Here is a 23327-nt window from a genome sequence, read left to right on the forward strand (position 1 = left end):
CATATTTGCAAAGCTAAGCAGGGGCCAATATGATTTCAAAAATTGGATAGAATCTCATAATTTTAGAATTGGAAGGGACCCCGAGTGTCATCTAGTCCAGCCCCCTGCAATGCAGGAATATGCAACTGCCCCAAACGGGGATCAAACCTGCAACCTTGGCGTTATCAGCACCACCCTAGCCAACTGAGCCATCCAGGCTATGTGTTGAGATGCCTTCATTGCAGGGGATTGGACTAGATGACCATCGGGTCCTTTTCAAAACTACAGTTCTATGATTAGCCCATAAGACAACTTTTCCAACTTTGCATCTCCATTAGTTGCCTGAGTTTGTCAACTATTCAGCAGTGGAGGGACAAAGGATGATCTAATGTAGCTTTCCCCAATCTGGTGCCAATCACCAGGGATTACGGGAGTTGTAGTAGTGACACCCAGTGTCCATAGTATTTTCAGCTTTGTAAGAAGTGTATGGGGGTGGGGGGAATAACGACATTTATAATAATTTCACAGTGCTTATATTTAACATAATCACAGGTTGTTTACCACAAGTTATCTCCCACCTTGCATATTTTTTTAAAAAAAACCCTCATACAAAACATAGTAGGTTAACAACAACAATAAGAGACCAAAATTGTATTATGTTGGGGTAGTTAAAACTGGAGCATTCCTAACAGTCCTGAGGGTAATTATTCCAGTAGTCAGTGCACAGTTGGGATGCAGGAATGGGTGGAGATAATCAAAGGCATGTTGGATGAAAATCTGCATTTAAAAAGATACTGGAGGGAAATAGGGATCATTGTAAGATGATGTACTTTGTACATAGGAAGACCTTACCACAAATTCAGTGGCATTGTGTAATTTATCATTAAGCTGAAGACCTGTGGGGAGAGTGTTTGTATCCCGTGGAACAGAACAATGGTAAACATTCCAGAGGCCAAAGATTAACTGCTTAATGTCAAAGACTTTAAAAGGTGTTACTTTGATCCAATATAAGTGATATGTTTCCCATTTTTTAAAGGTCCTGTACATTTTTTTATAATAAAATGAAATATATGTGCAAAATATTTACAGTCTTCCCGTTATAACAAATTCTGGTTCCCAGGAGCAGCTAACATGTTTTTTTTTTAAACAAAAACAAGTGAGGAGTTAGAAAATGTAGACTGCTATTAAACAGAGGACAACTGCTGTGATAAGTTTGCTATTCCTCATTAAAAAAAATAATAATCCAGAGGCAGCAGGATCTGAAGTGCAGGTCACAAGTCTTCTTCGCATATTTTCTCAAACACACAGTCATCCTCATTTGGTCTACTAGCGTTCGGTTTTTTTCTTGGCTTAAAACCAGAATGAAATATCTGCACAGAATCAAATACAGGATATGTTAAACCGAGAGATCAAAAAAACCTCTAGTCAATAATGCATGAAACACACACCAGTAGAACACCACCTAATTGTGTGTTGGGGAATACCACCAGCAGCTATGCTAATGATATGTAACAGGGGGGAAAAGGTTTGTGAAAGCCAGCAACTATCAAGGTTTTTGATCCTGCTTTCTCCAACCCAGTGCCTACAGATGTTTTGGCAGCATATGCGAGTCATAGTCCAAAACATCTGGAGGGTACCAGGTTGCAGAAGGCTGTGGATGTGAGGGCGATCTGGCTGCGACATCTGTCACCCCATTGATTGCCATGGATGATTCGGCTGGCTAGGCGGGTGTCCCCTTCCTCCCTCACTGTTCCATGTGCATCCCCCCTGAAGCTGTGCACTCGGTGGAAGAGGACGACCATCCCAGATAGAAGGAGTGTGCAGAAGGCTGTCCAACAGGTATTCTAGTTATAGTACTGCAGCAATTGTATTGAACTGACATAAGCAGTGGCAGCCTCTATGGCACAGTGATAGTAACTGTTTATATAGCACTATGATGTGTACAGAGCACTTCCGATAATAAACTCAGTAATCCTCACAACCACCAGGAAAGGCATGTCAGCTTCACCATCCGCTTATTGCAGATTGTGTATGTGTGGCAAGGGTAGGAGAGGAGAACCACAACTTGCATTAGGGACCCTAGTCATCTCCTTTCCTAACCAATCCCTTAAAAAAAAAATTCAATTAAAATTATCTTTATTTAATATTAAACATATTATCCATAAAATCAACATAACTCAACATAAATCAATACAAATCAACATAACTCAAATGCAGGTCAAAATTATACAAAAGAACCAACTTCTCTTTTTCTTTTTTTCTCTATTTTCTCCTTTTTCTTCTTCCCTTTCCCTGTTTTATTATAAGTTGGTTCCTAACCAATCCCAGTCCCTCTCAGGTCTCCACCCAAGTTTATGTGATTTAATTCACAAACCTGACTTGGATGGATGCTTGGTTTCTTAGCTTTCCCTGGTTCAGGAACTTCAATCTGCTAAAACAGATTGATAAAATGTAAAGATCATTGCTAGGCAGAAAGATAAACACACAGAGGCAGGCAACATGTAACTCAAGTGTATTCACACAGGCGAGACACTGGCAAATACACTATAGTATCAGCAATTTTAATCACATTTCTCTTTGACCTTGTGAACATAATTTCTATTGACATCAAGCACAAGTAGCATTTATATGTGGAGAAGTGGATGAAAGCAATGGGTTTGTTTTTTGGTCTTTTCCTTTAAGCAGTGAACCAATTTCTGTGGTGAGCCTAGAATCTACAGATACCACACAATACTCACCCCTACTGAAAAAGAAATCATTGCTAAAGTTACCCTGAATATGATATATGAACCTTACCCAAGAGGATGTAGCATTCTATAGGTTGATGATCAAATGTTGAGCAAACTTCCCTCTCACTAGGTTCCCTGGCCTCCCATTAATAAAATGGAAAGTATGCATCTTGATTCCAGATGCATGTTTACTTGGAAGTACTTTCTAGTTCCATTGAACTCAGTAGGATTTGCTCTGAAGCCTGTATATGATTTCAGCCATAGGGTGGGTCAAATGAGGATCTCTGGAGCCAGTATTGGCTGGTGCCCACCAAGACTGGCAAGACAGAAGGCAGGGAGACCAACAGCAGACCCAAGCCAACAACAGGCAGAGCCACCTTCTGATTGGTTGTAAGTAAGGCCCGTAGGGGCTGGCTGAGTTTGGTGAAACAATGTCCCAGTTGCTCTAATCACCCAGACTCCACAGTGCAAGAGCCAAGAAGCTCACATCAACAGTCAGGCAAACTCGATTGTCAAACTTTGCTCACCATTTCTTGATCACCTTTGGTTGCTGTCATCAGCTGCTCTGATATTATCTTTTTTAAGCAGCTGCTTAGGAGAAATGCCTAGATGTGGGATAAATATATTGATTTTAAGTAACAAAATACTTTATATGCAGAATTGCTGCTTTCCAGACTACATCAGCCTTGCTCTGTGGTTTGAATGTTTTGTTTTGTTTTGTTTTACTCCCAGCTTAATCTATCCGATTGCAGTCCACTAGCCATATCATTCAATTTACTCAGGACATACATATGAAAGTAAACCTGAACAAGCCTTTCCTGATGTGAACCTGAACATATAACAGCCGGGGGGGGGGGATATTGCCTCTTGTGAATTGTCATCCATAAGTAACAGATATAAGGCAACTTTTCCCCCCCTTTCTATTTAATACTAGGTGGAAGAAAGCAGGGGGATGAACATGGCTGTAAAAGCACATCCTTTACATCTAGTGTCTCAACTTCAACCTCTGACATTAGCAAAATGAAGGAAGATGTCCGGGTAAGGCCTTGTTGAGCTGTTGCCTGCAATGGGTTAGGTCAGGGGCAGGGAACTTTTGGCCCACAGACCTAATTAGGCCTTACACGAGTACCAATTTGCCCTGTAAGGCTATTACCCACAAACCACACCCACCTGCCATACCTGATGTCATATGTGACGTCAGGTATGGATAGGGCTACAAATAAATGGTCAGGTGCTTGAAGTGGGCTCCAGATTATTCCACTGCAAGCAGATGTCCTTGGGCAGAAAGCCCCACTGGGATCAGATGGACCTAGGGATTTCCTCCATTGGGAAATGCACCTTCAAAGGAGGTCTCTAACTGCTAAGAAAGAATTCCCTCTGAACTTTGGTGCTGCAATTTCAGCAGGCACACAGCACATAGTTGTTCACTCTTCAGGCTTCTCCTTTTATGTACTTTATGTACATTACGTTTGTATTATGTAATACAAACCTGCTTTGTGTTAAAGGCAATCCATCTCCAGGTGTCAGAATCGTTGTACTCAAACCTGAGCTCCAGGAATTGGTCAAGGCCTTGGCCTGTAACAGATCCCTAAGTAGTTTTTTTTTAAAAAAAAAAAAGAAAGATGCAGTAATATTAGTCAAGAGATCCTCCAGCCTATACTGATGCCTAGGCACTACGCTACACTAATATTCAGAGGATATCTCCAATGTTTTTTTAGAGAAGACCCACTAAAATTGTTGCATGCAAGTTAGAAATGCCCACTAACTTCAGTGGGTTCACTCTCAGCAGAACTTTCATCCCTTGTTTTCTACATGCAGCTACAGTATCGCTTTCTCCTAGGTCAGAGGAGAGTGCTTAGAGGAATCTGAAGTAAGGCAAGACTGCAGAAGTTGATGATAGTTGGAACACAGAATGTTAACAATGAGCAACTTCTTCCTAACATGTGTATGTGCAGCAAGAAAGGTGCATAAAGGCAATCTAAACTTAGAATTTGTGTTATTGCTTACAAGGCAGGCCCTCCCATTTAGGGATTTTTTTTTCTCATGAGACTCAAGTTTAAAGGAGAATCCAGCACAAGGAAGTTAGCATGAAACAGTGTGGTTAAGTAGTGAAGTTGCTCACAAGGTACTTACTAGAAATGTGACCTGCCAGCACCTCACCCTGTTGATCTTGAAGCTGACCTCTTTGATCTGGTTGCTAGGCAACTTTATGCAGCAGCTAATCTCATTATTTCCCACGTGAATAGCAGCAGTACAGCCTGCTTCAGGATAGTCACAGGAGCAAGGAGCGAGTTTAATGTATCCGTAGTGCTGGACCTCCTGAGCCAGCTCTAAAAACTGTGCAAGAGAAACAGAAACTGGAGGACAACAGTGGGTTATATACTGTACCACAGGATGCAGGAAGGTACTGAGGGCTAGCAACTTCAGCAAGTGACCGAAAGCCAAGGACTCTGTCACATCTCACATATAAAATCAATGCAGGAATTGTCCTAGTGCTCATTTGAAAATATACATGTCAATGTCAGGTGGGGAATGATTAACACGCTGGAAAAAAATGTGTATGGCAGTGCAGATGGAACACCCGACACTATCAGCTTTTATCAGTAATTCCTTTCCAAAGTCTTCGGGCACAGCAGTAGCTTAAAGGGGTTGGACCGTGAGAAGAAAGGCAGTACTCAACACTGCTGTTCTGCTAGCATCGTGGAACTTCTTCCTCTTTTCCTTTGCAGTGCACCCTCAAAATCTGTTCCAGAGGGCTGGAAGATCCCCCAGAGCGCATTTTGAGGGTGCACAGGGAGAAGAGGAGGAAGGGGAAGTCTACTTGGGCGAGAAAAATTCCACATGAGCAGTGTTGATTGGAACAAGTCTCCAGGTCTCATCCACTTAAATCTGGAGCACTCTATAAGAGTTGTTCTAATCTTGTAGCAAGTGATCTGCAGGCCATACTCCTGCTTTGCATGTCTAGAAGTTTGTCATTGTACAAATGCTACAGGAAATTCTGCAAAACTGAATTATTATTTCTCTGTTGCCTCTCTTTGTATGCTTACAACAAACTGCATTTTCACCCATGAAATAATTAAATACCGCAGCAGGCATTCTGTCTATGGAGGGAGAGCTGGAGGTGCTAATATAGAGTATACTGGGGTTGAAAGATCAGATCAGATCAGAAGGGAAGGGGTCTGGGTCTCTAGGTCTGCTCTTTCCCTTCTCTAGGCCAATCTCACATCTCATCTCCTGACTCTGCAGGAAGAGCTTAAAGGAAAAGCCAGACGGGTAGAAGCCAGTCTGAGTTTGCCAGAGAGAAACCTTTGCAATAGCTTTGATGCAGGCAAGAGAGCTCATCTGAGCTCATCTTCCTTCCCTCCTAACACATGATTTGTGGTATGCATGGGAAGTTAATGCTCATCCAAACTTTAGATGGGCCTCAGCTGATTTTCATGAACAGCATCAACAGAATCTAACACATCTGGACAAATTTTGTTAAATGGAGACTAATTTTTTGTGCAGCTGGGCTTGGATTAATAGAAAGAGTTTCCTATCCTCATCTCTCCCAGAGACCCCTGGGCAAGCCACTCTGTTGGGGGGTCCAGCTTGAGCAAACTGGGGTGGGGTGGGGCACAAGGAGAGGATAGAAGATTCTTCTGCTTACAGAATAAAATAAAAAATCCTTGGCAGAGCTGAAGAACACAGCAAGCCTTTATAAGCAGATGCTCTCTCTGGCATCTTTGCATCACAGCAAGCACCCTGAAAAGGTTAAAACGCTGTATTACCTTCATTTTGTTAGGTGCTTTCTGTAGCATTTGAAGCTTCTGCATCTGTCCGTCTGTAGGCTTGATCCAGTTCTTCTCCATTTCCTGCAGAACCTTAAAAAGAGAAAAAAAAGGTACGTATTAAAGTCTCTGATACATTGTTATCCCTGACATAAGAGTCTTAGCAGCCAAACCACCAGGCCAATGAGCTCCTCAAATTGCCAGTCCTGGTGTTCCATGTGGGATCAGGTCGCTCTGACATGGCAGAATGGGCACAAGAATGGTGGAGCACAGTTCTCTGAAGCAGCATAATCAACATGACTTTGCAAAGAAATTGTGGCAATAGGATCCTGCAACCCTAGAGTCCCACCATGGCCACCAGGTACTACTAGGCTGCAAGAAGCTACACAGTTGCTAGTTCAACTGTCTGCATTACTGCAGCTAGGGTTGCCAGATTCAATAGAGGACAGGACTTCTGTGCCTTTAATTGCCCTGCTCTCTTTTGAGTCTAGAAACCTTAAAGAGAAACCAGCAGACCCTTTGCTTGGAAATTAAACAAAGGGTCTGCTGGTTTCTCTTTAAGGTTTCCAGACTCAAAAGAGAGCAGGGCAATTAAAGGCACAGAAGTCCTGTCCTCTATTGCAGCGTTTCTCAACCGCTGTTCCGCGGCACACTAGTGTGCCGCGAGAGGCTGGCTGGTGTGCCGTGACGTGCAGCGACTAGAAGGGCGATTTTGCAGCTGCAAACTCCACCTCCCTGGGCGTCCTATTTCTTTGCCCCTTCTAGTTTCCACAGACCAGGGGTCGGCAACCCGCAGCTCCGGAGCCGCATGTGGCTCTTTTGCACCTTTGCCACGGCTCCGGGCAACTGGCCATGGGCCAACAAGGCTCCGCCCCTTATCCACCGGGTGCACTCCGGCTTCTCTCGAGCACACGGCTAACTGCCGTTCTGCGTGAGAAAGCGTGCGCACGCACTGTCGCCGGGCGACCTCCACTGCCGCGCGCAGTCAATGGCATTTTGAAGAGGCGCGCGCGCTTTACCCAGCCGGCGTTCTAACGGCACAGAGCGAGCGAGTGAGAGCCGAGAGAAAGCCCGTCCTGCTTTCCGAGGTTCCCTGGCACTGACATGGCCGCCGGGGGCGGCGGGAAAGAGAAGGGAGGGAAAGAGAAGCGAGGGCAAAGGGAGGAAGAAAGAAGGAAGGTGGGGAGGAGGGGGGAAGAAAAAGAGGGAAAAAGAGAGGAGAAAAACGCAGGGAAGGAGCAGTCGCGGTTTCAAAGCAGCGAGGCAGACCGAGACGCCACCCGGTATGCAGCACTACCCTCAACACTTTGCCCCGCTTTGCTTTTTTAGGCTGAGGGCAGGCGGGGAAGCGGCGAGAGGCCGGGCGGGGCGGGCGGTGCTTACGGGACGGCGGGGTCGGGTGGGGTGGATCAGAAACCCGGATCTTTTAAGAACTCGGCAGCGCTGACCCGCCGGAAAGCAATATTTGGCAAGTGTTTCTTACAGTCATGATTATAATATAGGGCGGCACAGAGTTAACTTTTTAAACTTTTTTTAATGGTGGTGTGCCTCGTGATTTTTTTCACGGAACAAGTGTGCCGTGGCCCAAAAAAGGTTGAGAAACACTGCTCTATTGAGTCTGGCAACCCTAACTGCAGTTCAAATACCTCTCATGATAGAACTGTGATATAAAAAACAGCTGTAACATGCATTGCAAGCACCAATTTATTTAATTTCAACCCAACATGGTGGCATATCATGACTCTCACACAACTATTAAGCAAGCATTTAGCATGGTGCTAAAAACTCTTACCTTTTTTGGGGGGGGGCAAGTATTAGAGTGCTAATCTCTAAACCAGTTACTGCTGGATTACCCATTTCCTCCCTTCCCCACATTATGGGCAGAACTTGAAGTGACCTGTGGCAAAGTTCACTTGGGGTTAAACCAGAGATGATGGCAGCAGATTCAGCTGATGCTTAAACTCAGATCTGTGACAACTGTACGATTGTAAACAACAAATGGGGTACACACAGGTGATGAGGGGTTCAAGTCTTCCGCCACCCACTGCGGAATGAGCTGTAGCGGTAGAGCACATGTTTTGCATGCCAAAGATCATGGTTTCAATCCACAGTGTTCTCCAGGAAGGGCTAGGATGAATTCCTGCCTGAAAACCTGTAGAGCAGCTGCCAGTCAGTGTTGGCCATACTGAGCTACCGTAGATGGACCAATGGTTTGACTTGGTATAAGGAAGTTTCTTAAATTCCTACATTTCCTCCCAGCCAGGCTCACGTCAGTTTCAGTAATATCCTAATGCCTGGGAGGGAGAGAAAGAAGCCACGGGGAAGTAATCTATGAGGAATATTTACAGCCCTTTTGCTATGAACAACCCCCTGTGATGTGGTTTAAACCCAGATCTATCACTCTTACATCTAGTTGGGCCAGCCTGATCCTTAGGCACACCTATTTTGTTATATACTGTGCATCAGATAGCATTGATGAATGGGAGTTAAGAAGCTCTGCTTGTTCATGAAAGCCTACTTTTAAACACAACAAGAAGTCAGTTTCTTTTCATAATAGTATTTCAGAAGTAGTGCTTTCCTAGAAGGAACTCACCTGCACATGCAAAAGCCTTACCTGTATATAAAGTAAGTTCACTGAAGTTCTGCAATTCATAAGCATTTTATCAAGGGATGGGTCCATGTACCTGTCCAACAGGGAGAGGGAAATGGAAAGCTTAAACGAAACAAAGCCACTGGTCCAGGGAAATATCTACAATGAGAGCTACTACTGAAATATGTTACAGGTAGGTAGCCGTGTTGGTCTGAGTCGAAGCAAAATAAAAAAATTCCTTCAGTAGCACCTTAAAGACCAACTAAGTTTATATTTTGGTATGAGCTTTCGTGTGCATGCACACTTCTTCAGATACTGAAATATGTGTATTTCTGCCCTTCCTCCAGAGTATTTATATATTTTAGTGCATCTTGCTAAATTCACATCTTCATCTTCCTTGCTTACCACTTTCTGATCCCAATCTTACAAGGCGATTCTTTCATGCTCTGAAGACTCACATAGGGAAGTTCAAATTCTGCCAGTTTTTTCAATACTAGAGGTGAGGGGGAAGAAAGGGGGAAGGCGGGAGGTAATTTTTGAAACTGTTTTTTTTTAAAAAAAGGTGACTTTTAAATATATATATATCTTTTAAAGCACACATTTGTCTCCTTCATGCAATGCATTTTAATATGTGCTTGCTAAACACACAACTTGTGGTGAAGTAACCCCAACCTCTTCCAACTTAAAAAGGAGAGAAATAAAAGGGATGTTGTTCCAGCAAAAGCAAACCAAAAGTTCTTGCATTTTTATGATAGGATAAAAAAAAGTTTGTCTCCATGCAACATACAGGCTTTGTTTTAGGTTTTAAAGTCAACCAAAAACAAAGAGGAAAAACCAGAGTTCAGCCAAAACGTTGCTTCTATACAGCTGTCACCCATAAAACTTTCCCACACTGCACAAATAGAAAGGAATGTGAATGCAATGTCTAATGTACTAAACAATGCACCTCTTACCAGACAGCTCCCCATTGTTGTGATCTTGAATAAGGAACAAGCTGAAATAGCCTATTAATTCTCTTGAAAGCTCAATCTTGTACGATACAACCTGGAAGGGGGACAGGGGGAGAAGAGAGGTACTTTCCCATTAAGATTATGAAGGAGTTACGTAGTTTAAGACAATGCTTTAAAATGGCTTTTGTATCAGGGTGGATTAGAAAAATGCAACCAATAAATCTGTGGCTGTTCCCCCACAGAGGTTTAGAGAGATGAAATAGAAATATTGCAGGTTTTCACATTCTTCATAACTGTTCATCATGAAAAATAAGCTTTAAAAGACTCTTACATATCTACCTCGCTGATTCTATCTATGGGTGTGTTTGTACAGGTTCATTCTGCCAGGAATCACTGGTTCAGTCCAAATTACTCCATTTCGTTTGGGCTTGGCCACCAAGAAATAAGTGGTTTTTTTAAGCTAGTACTTTCCTTGAGATATTTGGACACAACAGCAACGTATTGCTCAACAAGCTTGTAAATTGGTTCATATGAGATACTGTAAAGTACATTTGAAAAATCACTTGCCTCTAGCACTCTTTCAGCGGTATCCGATGTCTGAATATCAATTCTGAGATACCGTCCATCAGCAAGATAAACATCCAGAAAAGATTGTTGCGTTTGGATTTTAAATGTATCCTGCAAGACATGAAAACATGGGATTGGAGTGCCTATATATGTGGTCCTTGCATCTATCTGAAAGTGAAGATTCCAGCTTCTTCACTACAGGAAAAAAATACAGCGGATCATTAAGCAAACTGGGTCAGAAATGGATGGTCAGTGGTTGGGGCTGAAAGGAGATGTAGTCCAAAATATCTGAAGGGCTACATATTTTCTAGCCCTGTTTTTGATCCCCAAAATCGTAAAAATGGGCAACTGACTTTGGTAAGATTAAAAAAGCAGATGTTGAAGTCTGCAGCACTTAGTTGATTGATTTTTTTAATCAATTAAAGAAGTACACGAATTAAACTGTTTATTTTTAATCTAAATGCTTATAGATCCAAACCCTTCTGAGAGCAGAGGGAATATCTCTTCTGATATGGTCCGCTGTGACACAGGAATGCAAGCATCTGAAAAAAACTATCTTCTTCTGAATTGCAGCTGTTCATATAAAAGTTTGTGCAGATTTGATTAATTATATCGAATTGATTAAAGGCATACCTTAAATCAAGCAACAGCACTGCAATAAAATATAGTTGTGGACCCCAGGCATTTAGTTACAAACACACACATACAAATTTCTTATCTCTCTTCATGATCATAGAATCATAGAGTTGGAAGAGACCACAAGGGCCATCCAGTCCAACCTCCTGATGATGAGAAGCAACTATTTTTAGAACTAATTATGAGCATTAAGGAGTGAAAGGTGGCAGCTTCTCCTTATAGGCAGTTCATCTATCTCATTGCTTTCAAAGTAGTTTACTTTCTACAAGATGTGCTTTGGATTACAGCCTTAGTATGTACTAAAGGGTTGTATCCAATGCTAGTTCTATTCAGGTCTAGCCAACAAGGTGGCATTATCACGACCCTCACATAGCCATTAAACAAGCATTTTGTTGTTGTTGTTTAGTCATTTAGTCGTGTCCAACTCTTCGTGACCTCATGGACCAGAGCACACCAGGCACTCCTGTCTTCCACTGCCTCCCAGTTTGGTCAAACTCATGTTGGTAGCATCGAGAACACTGTAAACAAGCATTTAGCACACTGCTAAAAAAGAACCTTACTTTTTTTTTGCAAGTGTTAAGAGTGTTAATCTCCAAACCAGTTACTGCTGGATTATTCATTTTCCCCTTCTCCCCATTATGGGCAGAAATTGAATTAACCTGAGGCAAAGTGCACTTGGTGTTAAACCAGAGATGATGACAGCAGATTCAGTTGATGCTTAAACTCAGGACTGTGACAATGGTGTCCAATTTCTAACAAAAAATGGGGTACACACAGGTGATGAGTGGTCCGAGTCTTCCACCATCCACTGCTTATCTCCCTGTGTTTGCTCTGCTCATGAGGAATAGGCTGTAGCTCAGTGGTAGAGCACATGTTTTGCATGCAAAATGCCATGAATTCAATCCAATGCATGTGTCTGGGCAAAAGAGTCTTGCGTTGCAGGGTGTTGGGCTAGATGACCCTCATGGTCCATTCCAACTGCACAATTCTGTGATTCTAAGTACCTCACCACTCTATGGTCTTGGAGATGTTGAAGGAAGAGAGCCCTGTTTCACTGCCAAAGATGTCCTCAACCCATGAAGAGTGGCCACATGAAATGAGGAATGCTTGAATCTGTGTTGCCATGTTCACAGCCCATTTCATCAGCAAACCTCTTCACCAAGCTCTGTACCAGGGGTCCCCAAACTAAGGCCCGGGGGCCGGATGCAGCCCAATTGCCTTCTCAATCCGGCCCGCGAACGGTTCGGGAATCAGCATGTTTTTACATTAGTAGAATGTGTGCTTTTATTTAAAATGCATCTCTTGGTTATTTGTGGGGCATAGGAATTTGTTCATTTTTTTTTCAAAATGTAGTCCGGCCCCCCACAATGTCTGAGGGACAGTGGACCGGCCCCCTGCTGAAAAAGTTTGCTGACCCCTGCTCTGTACTTAGAATATCACAGTAGATTCCTGTTTTGCTCTTCCACTACACCATCAAATTCACACCAATAGTCACTTCTACTGTACAGTCACACTTACAAGGATATTTCATGCAAGTGTTAGTTACAGGTAGGTAGCCGTGTTGGTCTGAGTCGAAGCAAAATAAAAAAATTCCTTCAGTAGCACCTTAAAGACCAACTAAGTTTATATTTTGGTATGAGCTTTCGTGTGCATGCACACTTCTTCAGATACACTAGAAACAGAAGTGTCAGACCCTGTATATATATATAGGGTCTGACACTTCTGTTTCTAGTGTATCTGAAGAAGTGTGCATGCACACGAAAGCTCATACCAAAATATAAACTTAGTTGGTCTTTAAGGTGCTACTGAAGGAATTTTTTTATCATGCAAGTGTTAATACTGAAGAATCCTAGGAGGGAAATAATGTGCTAAATATTGCCACTACATTTATGCAGCAACTTAAAACAAATAAATTGGAGGATGTCCTCGGGTCATGCTGTACCAGTAGAAATTTTACAGAGGGGAGGAAAAGGTTTGTTCAGCCGTTTTACAGCTCCTCATTTGCAGGCCATTGCAGAAAGGCCCTATAATGGATCCTCTATAAAATGTTTTGCAAGGAAACAGCACTGAGTATCAGAACATCTCTATTAAAAGCTATTTGCTTAGAATCTTTCATGCTTGGACAATGTTTACTTAGCCTTCAATTGCTGTTTTATAAATGCAATTACAAGTACATAGTGAAATACAATGGACACTTGCTGTTCACACATAATTTATGGTCCTTCCCATAAATCATCTCTCCTACTGAAAAAAATGACATATTGAGATTTAGGCTATGTGTTTGGCATCATAATGGACCATTGCCACACCAGCTAGCCCACCGGCATTTGGTGGAAGGAATGCTAACTAGGGATTCTATTGCATGGCTCGTCTTGTGCATGGATCACATTCCTGGACAAAAGATCTGGGTTGGGCATGGGAACAGCTTGAGTAAAGTACAATCTCACATTTGTGATGTTCATGAACTACACAGAGAAATGAAAGTAGTAAAAACTTGGGAGTTACTTTATTTGGAAGCCATATACAACATGGGTACACTGCTGCAGGCCTGAAAGTTGTTTTCTCCTACAGAATATTAAAGTGTGTTTGGGGGGGGGGAGGCTCCAGTACAAAACTGCTGAGCCGAAACCAATAATGAAATTTAATTCCATTTGGACATGAACGAGGTAAGGACACTGTTTTCACTTCCCACTACATTTAATTAAATGTTAGGAGACTTATCACTTATGTTATCAATTCAAGTGCATACCAGAACTATGGGTTTGTGCACTTAAAGGAGATTAAATGGTTGTTCCCTTAGAGCAGGATTGAGGAACTAAGGATCTACAGATGTTATATGACTCCAAATCCCATCAGCCCTAGCCAACATGGCCTATGGTTATTGATATAGTTGGTACTGTATTCCCAATGACATCTGGAGGGCTGCAGTTCTCTGTTATGCAACAAATGTCGTTTTAAAAAACAACAACCTGACTTTTTGCAGTTTGGAAAGTGATGGGGAAATGCATTGAATGTACAGAATGAAAAAATTATTAACGAGAAGACACAAGGACAGCTTGCAAGCAAATCAGAATGAATGCTGAATGAAGACTGGACATAATTGTAAGTTTTGTACAAGCAAACCAAGATCAATACTTAATGTGATCTGGAGGTGCCCTGAATATAACACTTCATGCATCTGATTGAAGTGGGCTCTAGTCCACGAACACTTATGCCATACTAATAAAATGAACATCATTTAAATGTCCTTGCTATCTGTGTTACTAAAATGGCATGATTTTAACTGAGGGCCAGAAAATATTGAGAAAATTACTGAAACTAAACTCTGCCATCATCTTTCCAACCTTGCAAGGCCTTAGGACACTGCAGCTCCATGATCATACACCATATTCACACTGTTTCTACTAAGTAGAATATAGGCAGAGAGGCTAGAAGTTCAAGTTGCAACACTCTGGAAGTACGTGCCAGACTGCAGCTGTCGCCACCATTACAAGATAAAAAGATGTTGACATTTTCACATCAACACACTTATCGTTTCTTGTCCCGACATAACCCAAAGCTATTTTCTTGAAGCCAAGTCCCAAGGAGCATGCTTTCTTTTTTTTAAAAAAAAAGTGCTCACAGCGTTTTCTGGGAATCATCTAGTGACCAGAAAGGCATCAGATCTTTCCTCAACATAAATAACATAAGCAAACCCTTTTGCCACACTTAAAAAAATCCCAACCAAAAACATTAGGGGCATGAGAATAGCATTAGCTTTTAAACAGATCAGCTTATATCAAATTGCAACTATTGCCAACTTGGTAGCTAATGCAGCGAAGTAGGCAAAGTTGAGCAGTAAGGATCTATTTATCCTGCACACTAATATCAAACTCCAAGTGTAGGTCAAAACACCACCATCCAAGCATGAGGAGGAGGAGGCAGCAGCAGCAGCCTTGAGGGAACCCTTAAGGTTTGCAGAAGTACAAAAAGAAAGTGGGGGGTGGGTGGGCCCTATAGGAAAGGGGGTGGAGCCAAAACATTGCAAGGAGAACTGAGCATGCTCAGTTGGAATGATGGCCAATTGTTGGAAGTGGGAAGGAAAGGAAGGAAAACTAAGAGGGAAGGATGAATGGAACGGAGTCCCCTGGATATGGTCATGGCTTCCTAACAAAAGAGAAGTCCACGCTATGGTATTTTGTCCCAGGGCCCATTTGTTACTTTCTAAAAACAAGCTGATTTTTCAGTTCGTTTTAAGACAGAATAAGGTGCAGAGAGCAAAATTACCTGCTGCAATTTCCTAAAGAAACTAATAAAGACATCGCTGTTCGTAATACTAGGATCAATCGACACTGAAAAACAAAAGCACAAAAATCAGGACCGACAGCTTAAAGGATTATCTATATATGTAAGCTTTCAGTCATTTTATGACTGAAAGGGAAACTAACAATATAGTTATGAGGGCAGTACATGCATATTCAAGACAAACACAGTAGAAAATAATTATTAAGTGTGTATTATTGAATGTGGATTTTTTAAAATAGCACATTGGAGGAACCAGAAAGGATTGCGTAGAATGGCTTTCAGGAATAATGATCATCACATTTCATAAGGTCCTGATGAAAAGGCTTATAAATCAACATACACAATGCTTTAGATGACCACATTTTCTCCTTACCCTTTCATTATTAAGTAAGGAGTTAGGAAAAGATTTAATTTAGCTATTGGGCTTTTTAATATTTTTAATGTTTATATCCCATCTTTTTCTCCAAGGAGCTCAAGGTGGCATAAATAAATTCTCATTCAATCCCCACGACTACCTTGTAAGGTACGTTAGGCTGAGAGGCAATGACTGGCCCAAGGTCACCCAGTGACCTTCACAGCCAAGTGGGGTTTTGAACCCTGGTCTCCTGGTCTAAATCTCTTAACCTCTACACCACACTGTATCCAATTCAGCTCAAACAAGGGGCATTTCCTATCCCCATCCCTCCTGAACCCTCCAGTTCCCCCTGCCCAAGGGTAAAAGAGTCCATTCCGGCAAGCTGCTTCCCCCCATTTCCCCCCAATCTTCCCTCTCACTGCATCCATTCACTCCAAATCCTATGCCTTTCCTGAGAGTCCCCAACTGAGGCCTACACCGTAATGGGTGAGGAGGAAACAGGGGGATCCTCTCTCTTGTGCACGGCATCAGATGCAACTCTCATTATATATCAATTTGAATTGTAGCGGTGGTGCTTTTGGAAAGTTGGCCTGGAGGCCATTGGCTAATATGAGGAAATAACAATACTGTGCAGCCTTTATTTAGTGAAGGTTTTAAAGAACAAGATAGACCAGCATCTGTAATAAATAGTTTGGGGCTAAATAAACATGCTTAGCCCATGAGAACAGATGATACCATCTAACAGTTTATGATCCGATGAAATCATGTACCTGTATAAAATTTACATTTGCACCATGTGTCATGAACCACTATTGACGTGTGTGTGTGTATATTAAGGATTCACTGTACCATTCTGTAGATATTGTTCAAGTTGAGCTCTCCTTTCATCAGCCATTGACTTCGTCATTGCGAGGTAGAATTTTGGAGGGAACGCAGGCACACCTTTCCCAAAGACCCGCCTTAACTGAAAAGACAGGGCAACTGAATAGAGCACTTTACTTGTTAGAGACAAGAATGACAGACTTGCTGGACTGGAAGAGCAAAGCAATTCTTACATTCTTGAAATACAAGGGGCTAAACGATCCTATGAATCTGGAGAAGGAGAATCGACAACTCATGTTCTAACGCATTGCTCTTTTTATCAGCATAGATGTACGATTTTTACTGAACCCTTTTAATGGAAATTCCCAGGATAATCAGATGCATTTTATGTTTTCTTTCTTCCTTTCAGTTCAGAATACATCCAACTCTTACACGGTGGCTTAATTATGAGCTGTTGTGTGTAAAACACGTTAGGGACTACTAATTTTAGTAAACTTTTAACTTATGCCTGGTGTTCTACATTACCATACAGTTACTAGTAATTCACTGTTATGGTTCTCCATTTCAATCAATCAGTATCAGTTTGCTGTTCTAGCCAAAGGCCATGACAACCCCGTAGCAACCGTACCAGTTAAAACAATACAGATCATAATATGACCCAACATCCATGATGCAAGAGAGAGGTCGCCAGAAACACCAAGGAACTTAAATCCAGCCTGATTTCAAATTAAACCTCCAAATCACCACAACAATTTATAGTGACTTTATCTAACTCCTTTTTCCTGATTTTTGTTTGTTTGTTTTTACAGCCAGTGTATAGAGGGCCACTCTGGGAGCTTTTACTAGAGCCAGAGTATTACAACAACAGAATGCAGGTGCCTCACATGGTTCAAATATAAGAAGGCTGTTGTAATAATGTTCATGGACGTCATGCAATATGGTTACCTGGATTTTTCTGATGGGGGTACGCTAGGAATCTGTTATCAGTGATAGCATCTTTCTGACAAGAACACTGAAGCTGGGTGCTGGTGGCTAACACAATCTGATTTTTCTGACAGATAAACACTGAGAGGCCATTGTCTCTCATGCCCAGGGAAGGTATTTGACATAGTTTATTTCATATTGCTGGTTACAAGGTGTTCCCACCTGTTAAAGGCACCTGAAAAATGAGAGAAACCTGTTCTTCTCAATGTTACTCAGTTCTCCTTTCATAGCTTTTTGGATATTCACTAATGCCAGTTGGGATTAAAAGAAGAAACCTTAAGCCTTTAATGGGGAATCTGAGTAAGCAAAAAATCAGCAGAGAGGAACGAGAGAGAAAAGAAACTTTACTTCAACTCTACATGACTTTTCCCCTTGCTTTTTTACTTTGACTTGCCCTGAAACATATACCTGCTATCCTGACATTAAGCCTGAGAGATCCACCACAGTTCAGTCCATGTTATGACACTGAAGTCACTCTAGTCCAAACACTGGACATATTGCGATACATCCAATGTAAGTTCTACTCAAGAGTATACCCAATGAAGTCAATGGCTATGATTAGGTCCATTAATTTATATGGATCTAGTCTAAGTGGAACTTTCCTCTCCATCCTTACATTCTATTCAAAACAACCATGTTCCTAAGCTCTGGCATTTTTTAGTCAGTTGAAGTAGAATGCAGCCTATTATCTTAAATTACAGTCGTACCCCGGAAGTTGAATGGAATCCATTCTGGAAGTTCGTTCAACTTGCAAAACGTTCGGAAACCAAGGCATGGCTTCCAATTGGCTGCAGAAAGCTTCTGCAGCCAACTGGAAGCTGCAGAACCTGTGTCGGATGTCCGGGTTCCAAAGAACGTTCGCAAACCAGAACTTCCGGGTTTGCGGTGTTCAGGAGCCAATATGTTCGACCTACAAGGCGTTCAACTTCCAAGGCACGACTGTATATGCTTTGCTTTAGCTATAAATTAACAAATACCGTATGTCCATATTGTTCCAGCCTTAGAGATTTATTATGAAAATTATTTATATGCCACCTTTGGGGATATAGCCCTGACAAGTTATCAAAATTGTAAAGGTAAAGGGACCCCTGACCATTAGGTCCAGTCGTGACCGACTCTGGGGTTGCGGCGCTCATCTTGCATTATTGGTCGAGGGAGCCAGCGTACAGCTTCCAGGTCATGTGGCCAGCATTACAAATCAGCTTCTGGCAAACCAGAGCAGCACACAGAAATGCCGTTTACCTTCCCGCTGTAGGGGTCCCTTTACCTTTAAAAGTGATAACTAGCATTCTAAAATTCAACTTCGCCAGTGAATTACAAAATAAACTACTAGAACACAGAGGGCACATCCAATTACAAAAACCTTTGTACGTTTCCTACCTGTATAACTCTCACAGCTTCCCCTTTAAGTATCGTGGGAACTGTAGTTTGGACAAGCTGCTGCAAATCAGAAATCCCTTGCCCCTTTACAGAACTCGTTCCCAGGGGGAAATAGTATCCAATCACTTAAGACTGCAAGACAGATACGCAATGCCTATTGACGCTATGAATTTACCTTGTCAGAGCCCTGAGTTTTGAATTTCCCCCTCTGCAGCAAAGCTCTTCCATGCACATTTATATTTATAACTCCTACCCACCACCCACCTTTTCATTGGAACAATTAGCACTGCACATGTGCTGGTATTATTTGCTCTTAAGAAGTATTGGCTGCATACTGCCTAATACTTACTGTCCTTGACCTTTGTACTTGGAAAGGCAAAACTAATTATCTATTTCTAATTCTGAGAATATTCTTGGGGAATGTTCCCCAAGTGCATGAAGGGAGAGCAGAAATGTACGGTAATTAAACACTTTTGAGGGGCACACACACAAAGTTTCATTTGACAAGAAACTGCTAGCATGCAGATATTCTCATTCATTCGTGTAAAAATTCAGATGGATATCAAGTGCTCTGAACAAAGGAAACATTTACATATCTACCTATCGAACCTAAACATTAGAACCATATGTTCCTAAATTTAGATGACACTCTCCGCTCACAAATCAATGAACATCAGAGAACAGGGATGGGCGGAAGGCAGATCATGATCTACTGGAAGATCTCCGGGTGATTTGTGGTAGACCACAATGATTTCTGACTCCCAATTGCGTAGCTATAGCAATAACAAAATGAACACTTAGAAAAAATTAAGACTGCAGAAATGAACAAAACTTGGAATAACTAGGGATTGGTTTTTACGTGGGAAAACTGCATTCATCTCAGTTCTGGAACTCAGAATAAAACCCTGTACACAGCAGTAGCTCAGAGGCACCATATTCTTTCATTCTAAGTGCAAATCTTTTGTACCTTGCTCCAGCTGGTAGATCTCAGGACTTTAGTAAAATACAAAGTAGATTGAACAAGGGCTGGAGTCTGTAGAATGTATCCCACTTCCATGTAAAACATATCCTCTGAAGAAATGTTTTCTGGCAGAACATGAAAAAGGAGCAGCGATAAGCGAAAGGGGAAGGTGACCAATGAACCGGAACATCTTACCTGTTCATTCCAGTGGTGCAACTGACTGTAACGCACCTTGCAGAAAAGGAAGCCTTCGAGATACACGGAGTACAGCTGAAAATACACAGATTCTCTAAATAAATCCTCTTGGGAGAGGGGAATTTATCACTTCCTATAATTATCTGCATTTCAAACTTTCTTGCATAGAGCCCCACAATTCTTCTCATGCAGATCCTGCAAATTCCCCAGACCAGGACATCCTCCCATATGACGGCACACCCACCACGCCTCCTCACCCTACAATAGACTCACAATTCTCATCACACTGCTATTCATTCCCATGCTGTCCCCAAGTACATTTAAAGTACATTATGTCCCCCAAAGAACCCCCTAACAGAGCTGCAATCCCCAGCAACATCAACCAACTACAGTTCCCAGGATTCTTTTGGGGAAATAATGCACTTTGAGAGAGCATTAAAGGGTGTATATGAAGGTCTCTGCCTACCCTAAGCTTGCCAGATGTATCATATTTTAAAAGACTGGTCGCTCCAAATCATTTGATCATTTCGGGTATTGCAATGGGGTGCTTAATACAAATGAACATAAGCAACCGTAATTTCTTCAAATATAGGGCGAGAATCTCCGCAGTTTACTTGAGAAGAAGGGCACAGCAGCGTTTTATATTTCCCCCTTCTTTTTGGCCGTTGTATAGTCTGAGCCTGCCCCCCTCCTTTTTCTTACACACACACACTCCCCCCAACCCCGTGAAACCACGTGCCAACCACATTCTACGCTCTCAAATGCTTCTCTTTCCTGGCGCATCAGTACCAATCTGTGCCATGCAGGCACAGACCCCTCCAATTCTTTACTCCCGCAAAGCCCACCCTCCTTTCCTACAGACACTATTCAGGTTATTTGCCTCTGGGAATCACTCCCCACTCCCAATTCCTTTCACATAGAGGCTGTGCATCCCACCCACCCCCACCCCACATGCCACGCAACCCTCCGCCTCCTCCCGTCGCATACACACACGCCCCATTTCCCCCACCTCAGCTGCGCATAAAGCACCCCCCAACCTCAGCGCCAAACGAAGCGGATGGATCCCTCAACCAACTGCCTGCAACGGACAGCCAAATCCACGCTCTCCTGTGGAACCCCCCCTCCACCTCCCCCCTCAGACCCTCCCCACCGCGCCCCACAACAAGCAGCCCCGCAGGGAAAGGCGAATGATGCAAGGCGGCTCTTAACCCGCGTCAGGTGCGCGCCTCTTGCCCTCCTCGGTTGCGTTTCTTCAGCGCGCGCAGCGCTGGGCAAAAAAAGGCGCGGCTCCTGCCAACTTGCGGGCAAAGTGGCGCTTGCAGCGTCTGGTGCAGACGCGGCGGGTCTCCGCCGCCTCGCTACTTCCACACACACACACACAGAGCACAGGCGCGCGCCTCTCTAACCCGCCCTCCTCCTCACCGCAAGCGCGGCTACTACGGTCGCCCACCCGCCCTCCATCCATCCCTCCCGCTTCCTCGCTACTTCACCACATAGCGGCCGCCAAACTTCTCCAGCAGCTCTTCGGAGAGAGGGATGCTGAAGTGCATCTTCATGGTGCCGGTGCCGGCGGCGGCGGCGGCGCGAGGGAGACGGAGAGCAGGCGCGCGCCGCCTCGCCAGCAGCCCAGACCCCGCCGCGTGCCTGGTGGCCAGGCTGTGCAAATGGGGCAGGGCGGCCGCGGGAGCATTTGTTTTTCCCACGTGATGGCGGAGCCGGGACGCGGCTGTCTCCTCCCTCCGGAGGGCGGGGAGCAGCAGCAGGCGAGGCGAGGCGTAGCAACAGCAGCAGGTGGAGGTCGTGGGGTGGCCGGGCCAGGGAAATCTCTTGGCTCTGGCTTGGTTTCCCTTCTTGAGAAAAACAAACCGGGGTAGGGGAGCCCTCACCACTACCCAAAAGGCATTACTACACGGTGTATATTGGATTTTAGGTTGGAAAGATGAGAGTAGCCTGAGCAAGTGATGACCCCCTTGTTGCAGGGCCGGATTTAGGTTTGATGAGGCCTTAAGCTACTGAAGGTAACGGGCCCTTTCTATGTCCAGCTGTCCTTTGTCAACAACAAATTGTAGCTGTTTTTTGTGTTGGAATATTTTAGGTAGAAGGTGGGGCTCATTACTTACATCATATGAGCCTACACAACACAAAACACTGTTGCTGTATGTAGGTTTTATTTTATTTTTTAATCTTATATTTTGGAAATGTACATCCATTTTTTTCCTTTAAATTTTTGTGGGGGTCCCAAGAGAGTGGAGCTCTAAACTGTAGCTTGTTTAGCTTATACGTAAAACCGGCATTGCCTCATTTTATGAAGCCTCCCACGGAAGAATTTGCTAATCTATCCTTTTTATCCATTTAGTACATTTATATCCTGCCTTTCCTCCAAAGTGCCAGGGCTGCGTTAGCCATTAGGTCAGTGGTTCCCAACCTTTTTGTGGCTATGCCCTACCTAAGCATCTCTAAAATCCTGACACACACCCGCCCCCGTGACATATACTGTACTGTAGTTCTTATTATTCAAAAAGTGAACAGTTAATAACTCAATTCTCGAATTGCCGCCCTTAAAAATCAAATTGCCCCCCTGTACATAGCTGGCAAGTTATCCCTTTTTTACAGGGATTTTCCCTTATGCTGAATAGGCTTCCTCGCGAGAAAAGCGAAAACTTGGCAGCTATGCCCCTGTGGTGTGTGTGCCCCACATTGGGAATCACGGCATTAAGCAAAATAATGAAGCACATGCTTCATTAGGGCGTCAAGGGAAGGGGGGCACCACATTGCTGGAAAATTTCCACAGACCATGTGGTACAGCTGAACAGGTTCCACAGGTAAAGGTTCCCACAATATGTGCATCATAGGTTCAGTGCAGCAAAAAATGCAAAAACAAGATTCAGTCATGCTGAACTTTATAAAGTGATTGCAGAAGACAATATTTTACGGTTTATTATTGTTAATATTTTGAATTAGATCTACATGGAGGCACCCAAATCTTTTAAGTGCTATGGGCCTCTAAAGGTCTTAATCAGTCCCTGTGAGTTGCTCATAGAATTATAGAATTTTTGAATTGGAAGGGACACCGAGTATCATCTAGTTCAATGCAGGAGTCCCATGTGGGGACAGAACCTGCTCAA

At 43.1% G+C, this 23327-nt stretch overlaps 1 protein-coding gene across 4 annotated transcripts; it reads right to left on the reverse strand.

Annotated features, from left to right (window-relative positions):
* Positions 1-489: 489 nt before the first annotated feature.
* SNX31 (sorting nexin 31) lies at positions 490-21874 on the reverse strand. 4 transcript variants are annotated; one of them, XM_088675745.1, is made up of 14 exons: positions 21693-21874; positions 20203-20277; positions 16710-16824; positions 15488-15552; positions 10586-10696; positions 10022-10112; positions 9474-9561; positions 9093-9162; positions 6479-6571; positions 4842-5045; positions 4198-4296; positions 3236-3313; positions 2354-2407; positions 490-1349 (listed from the first exon to the last, which is right to left on the reverse strand). In XM_088675745.1, exons 1-14 carry the CDS (start codon positions 21756-21758, stop codon positions 1251-1253), a joined length of 1308 nt encoding a protein of 435 aa, XP_088531871.1. In that variant the 5' UTR covers positions 21759-21874; the 3' UTR covers positions 490-1250. The 4 variants fall into 4 exon arrangements, with proteins under 4 accessions (XP_088531871.1, XP_034981372.1, XP_088531872.1 ...); XM_035125481.3 differs by having other exon boundaries at positions 2354-2410; positions 21693-21873; XM_088675746.1 differs by lacking the exons at positions 20203-20277; positions 21693-21874 and adding an exon at positions 20014-20160 and having other exon boundaries at positions 2354-2410.
* Positions 21875-23327: the final 1453 nt, after the last annotated feature.

This window comes from Zootoca vivipara, chromosome 8, assembly GCF_965207765.1.
Source record: "Zootoca vivipara chromosome 8, rZooViv2.hap1.1, whole genome shotgun sequence".
In the NCBI taxonomy this organism is placed as follows: domain Eukaryota; kingdom Metazoa; phylum Chordata; class Lepidosauria; order Squamata; family Lacertidae; genus Zootoca; species Zootoca vivipara.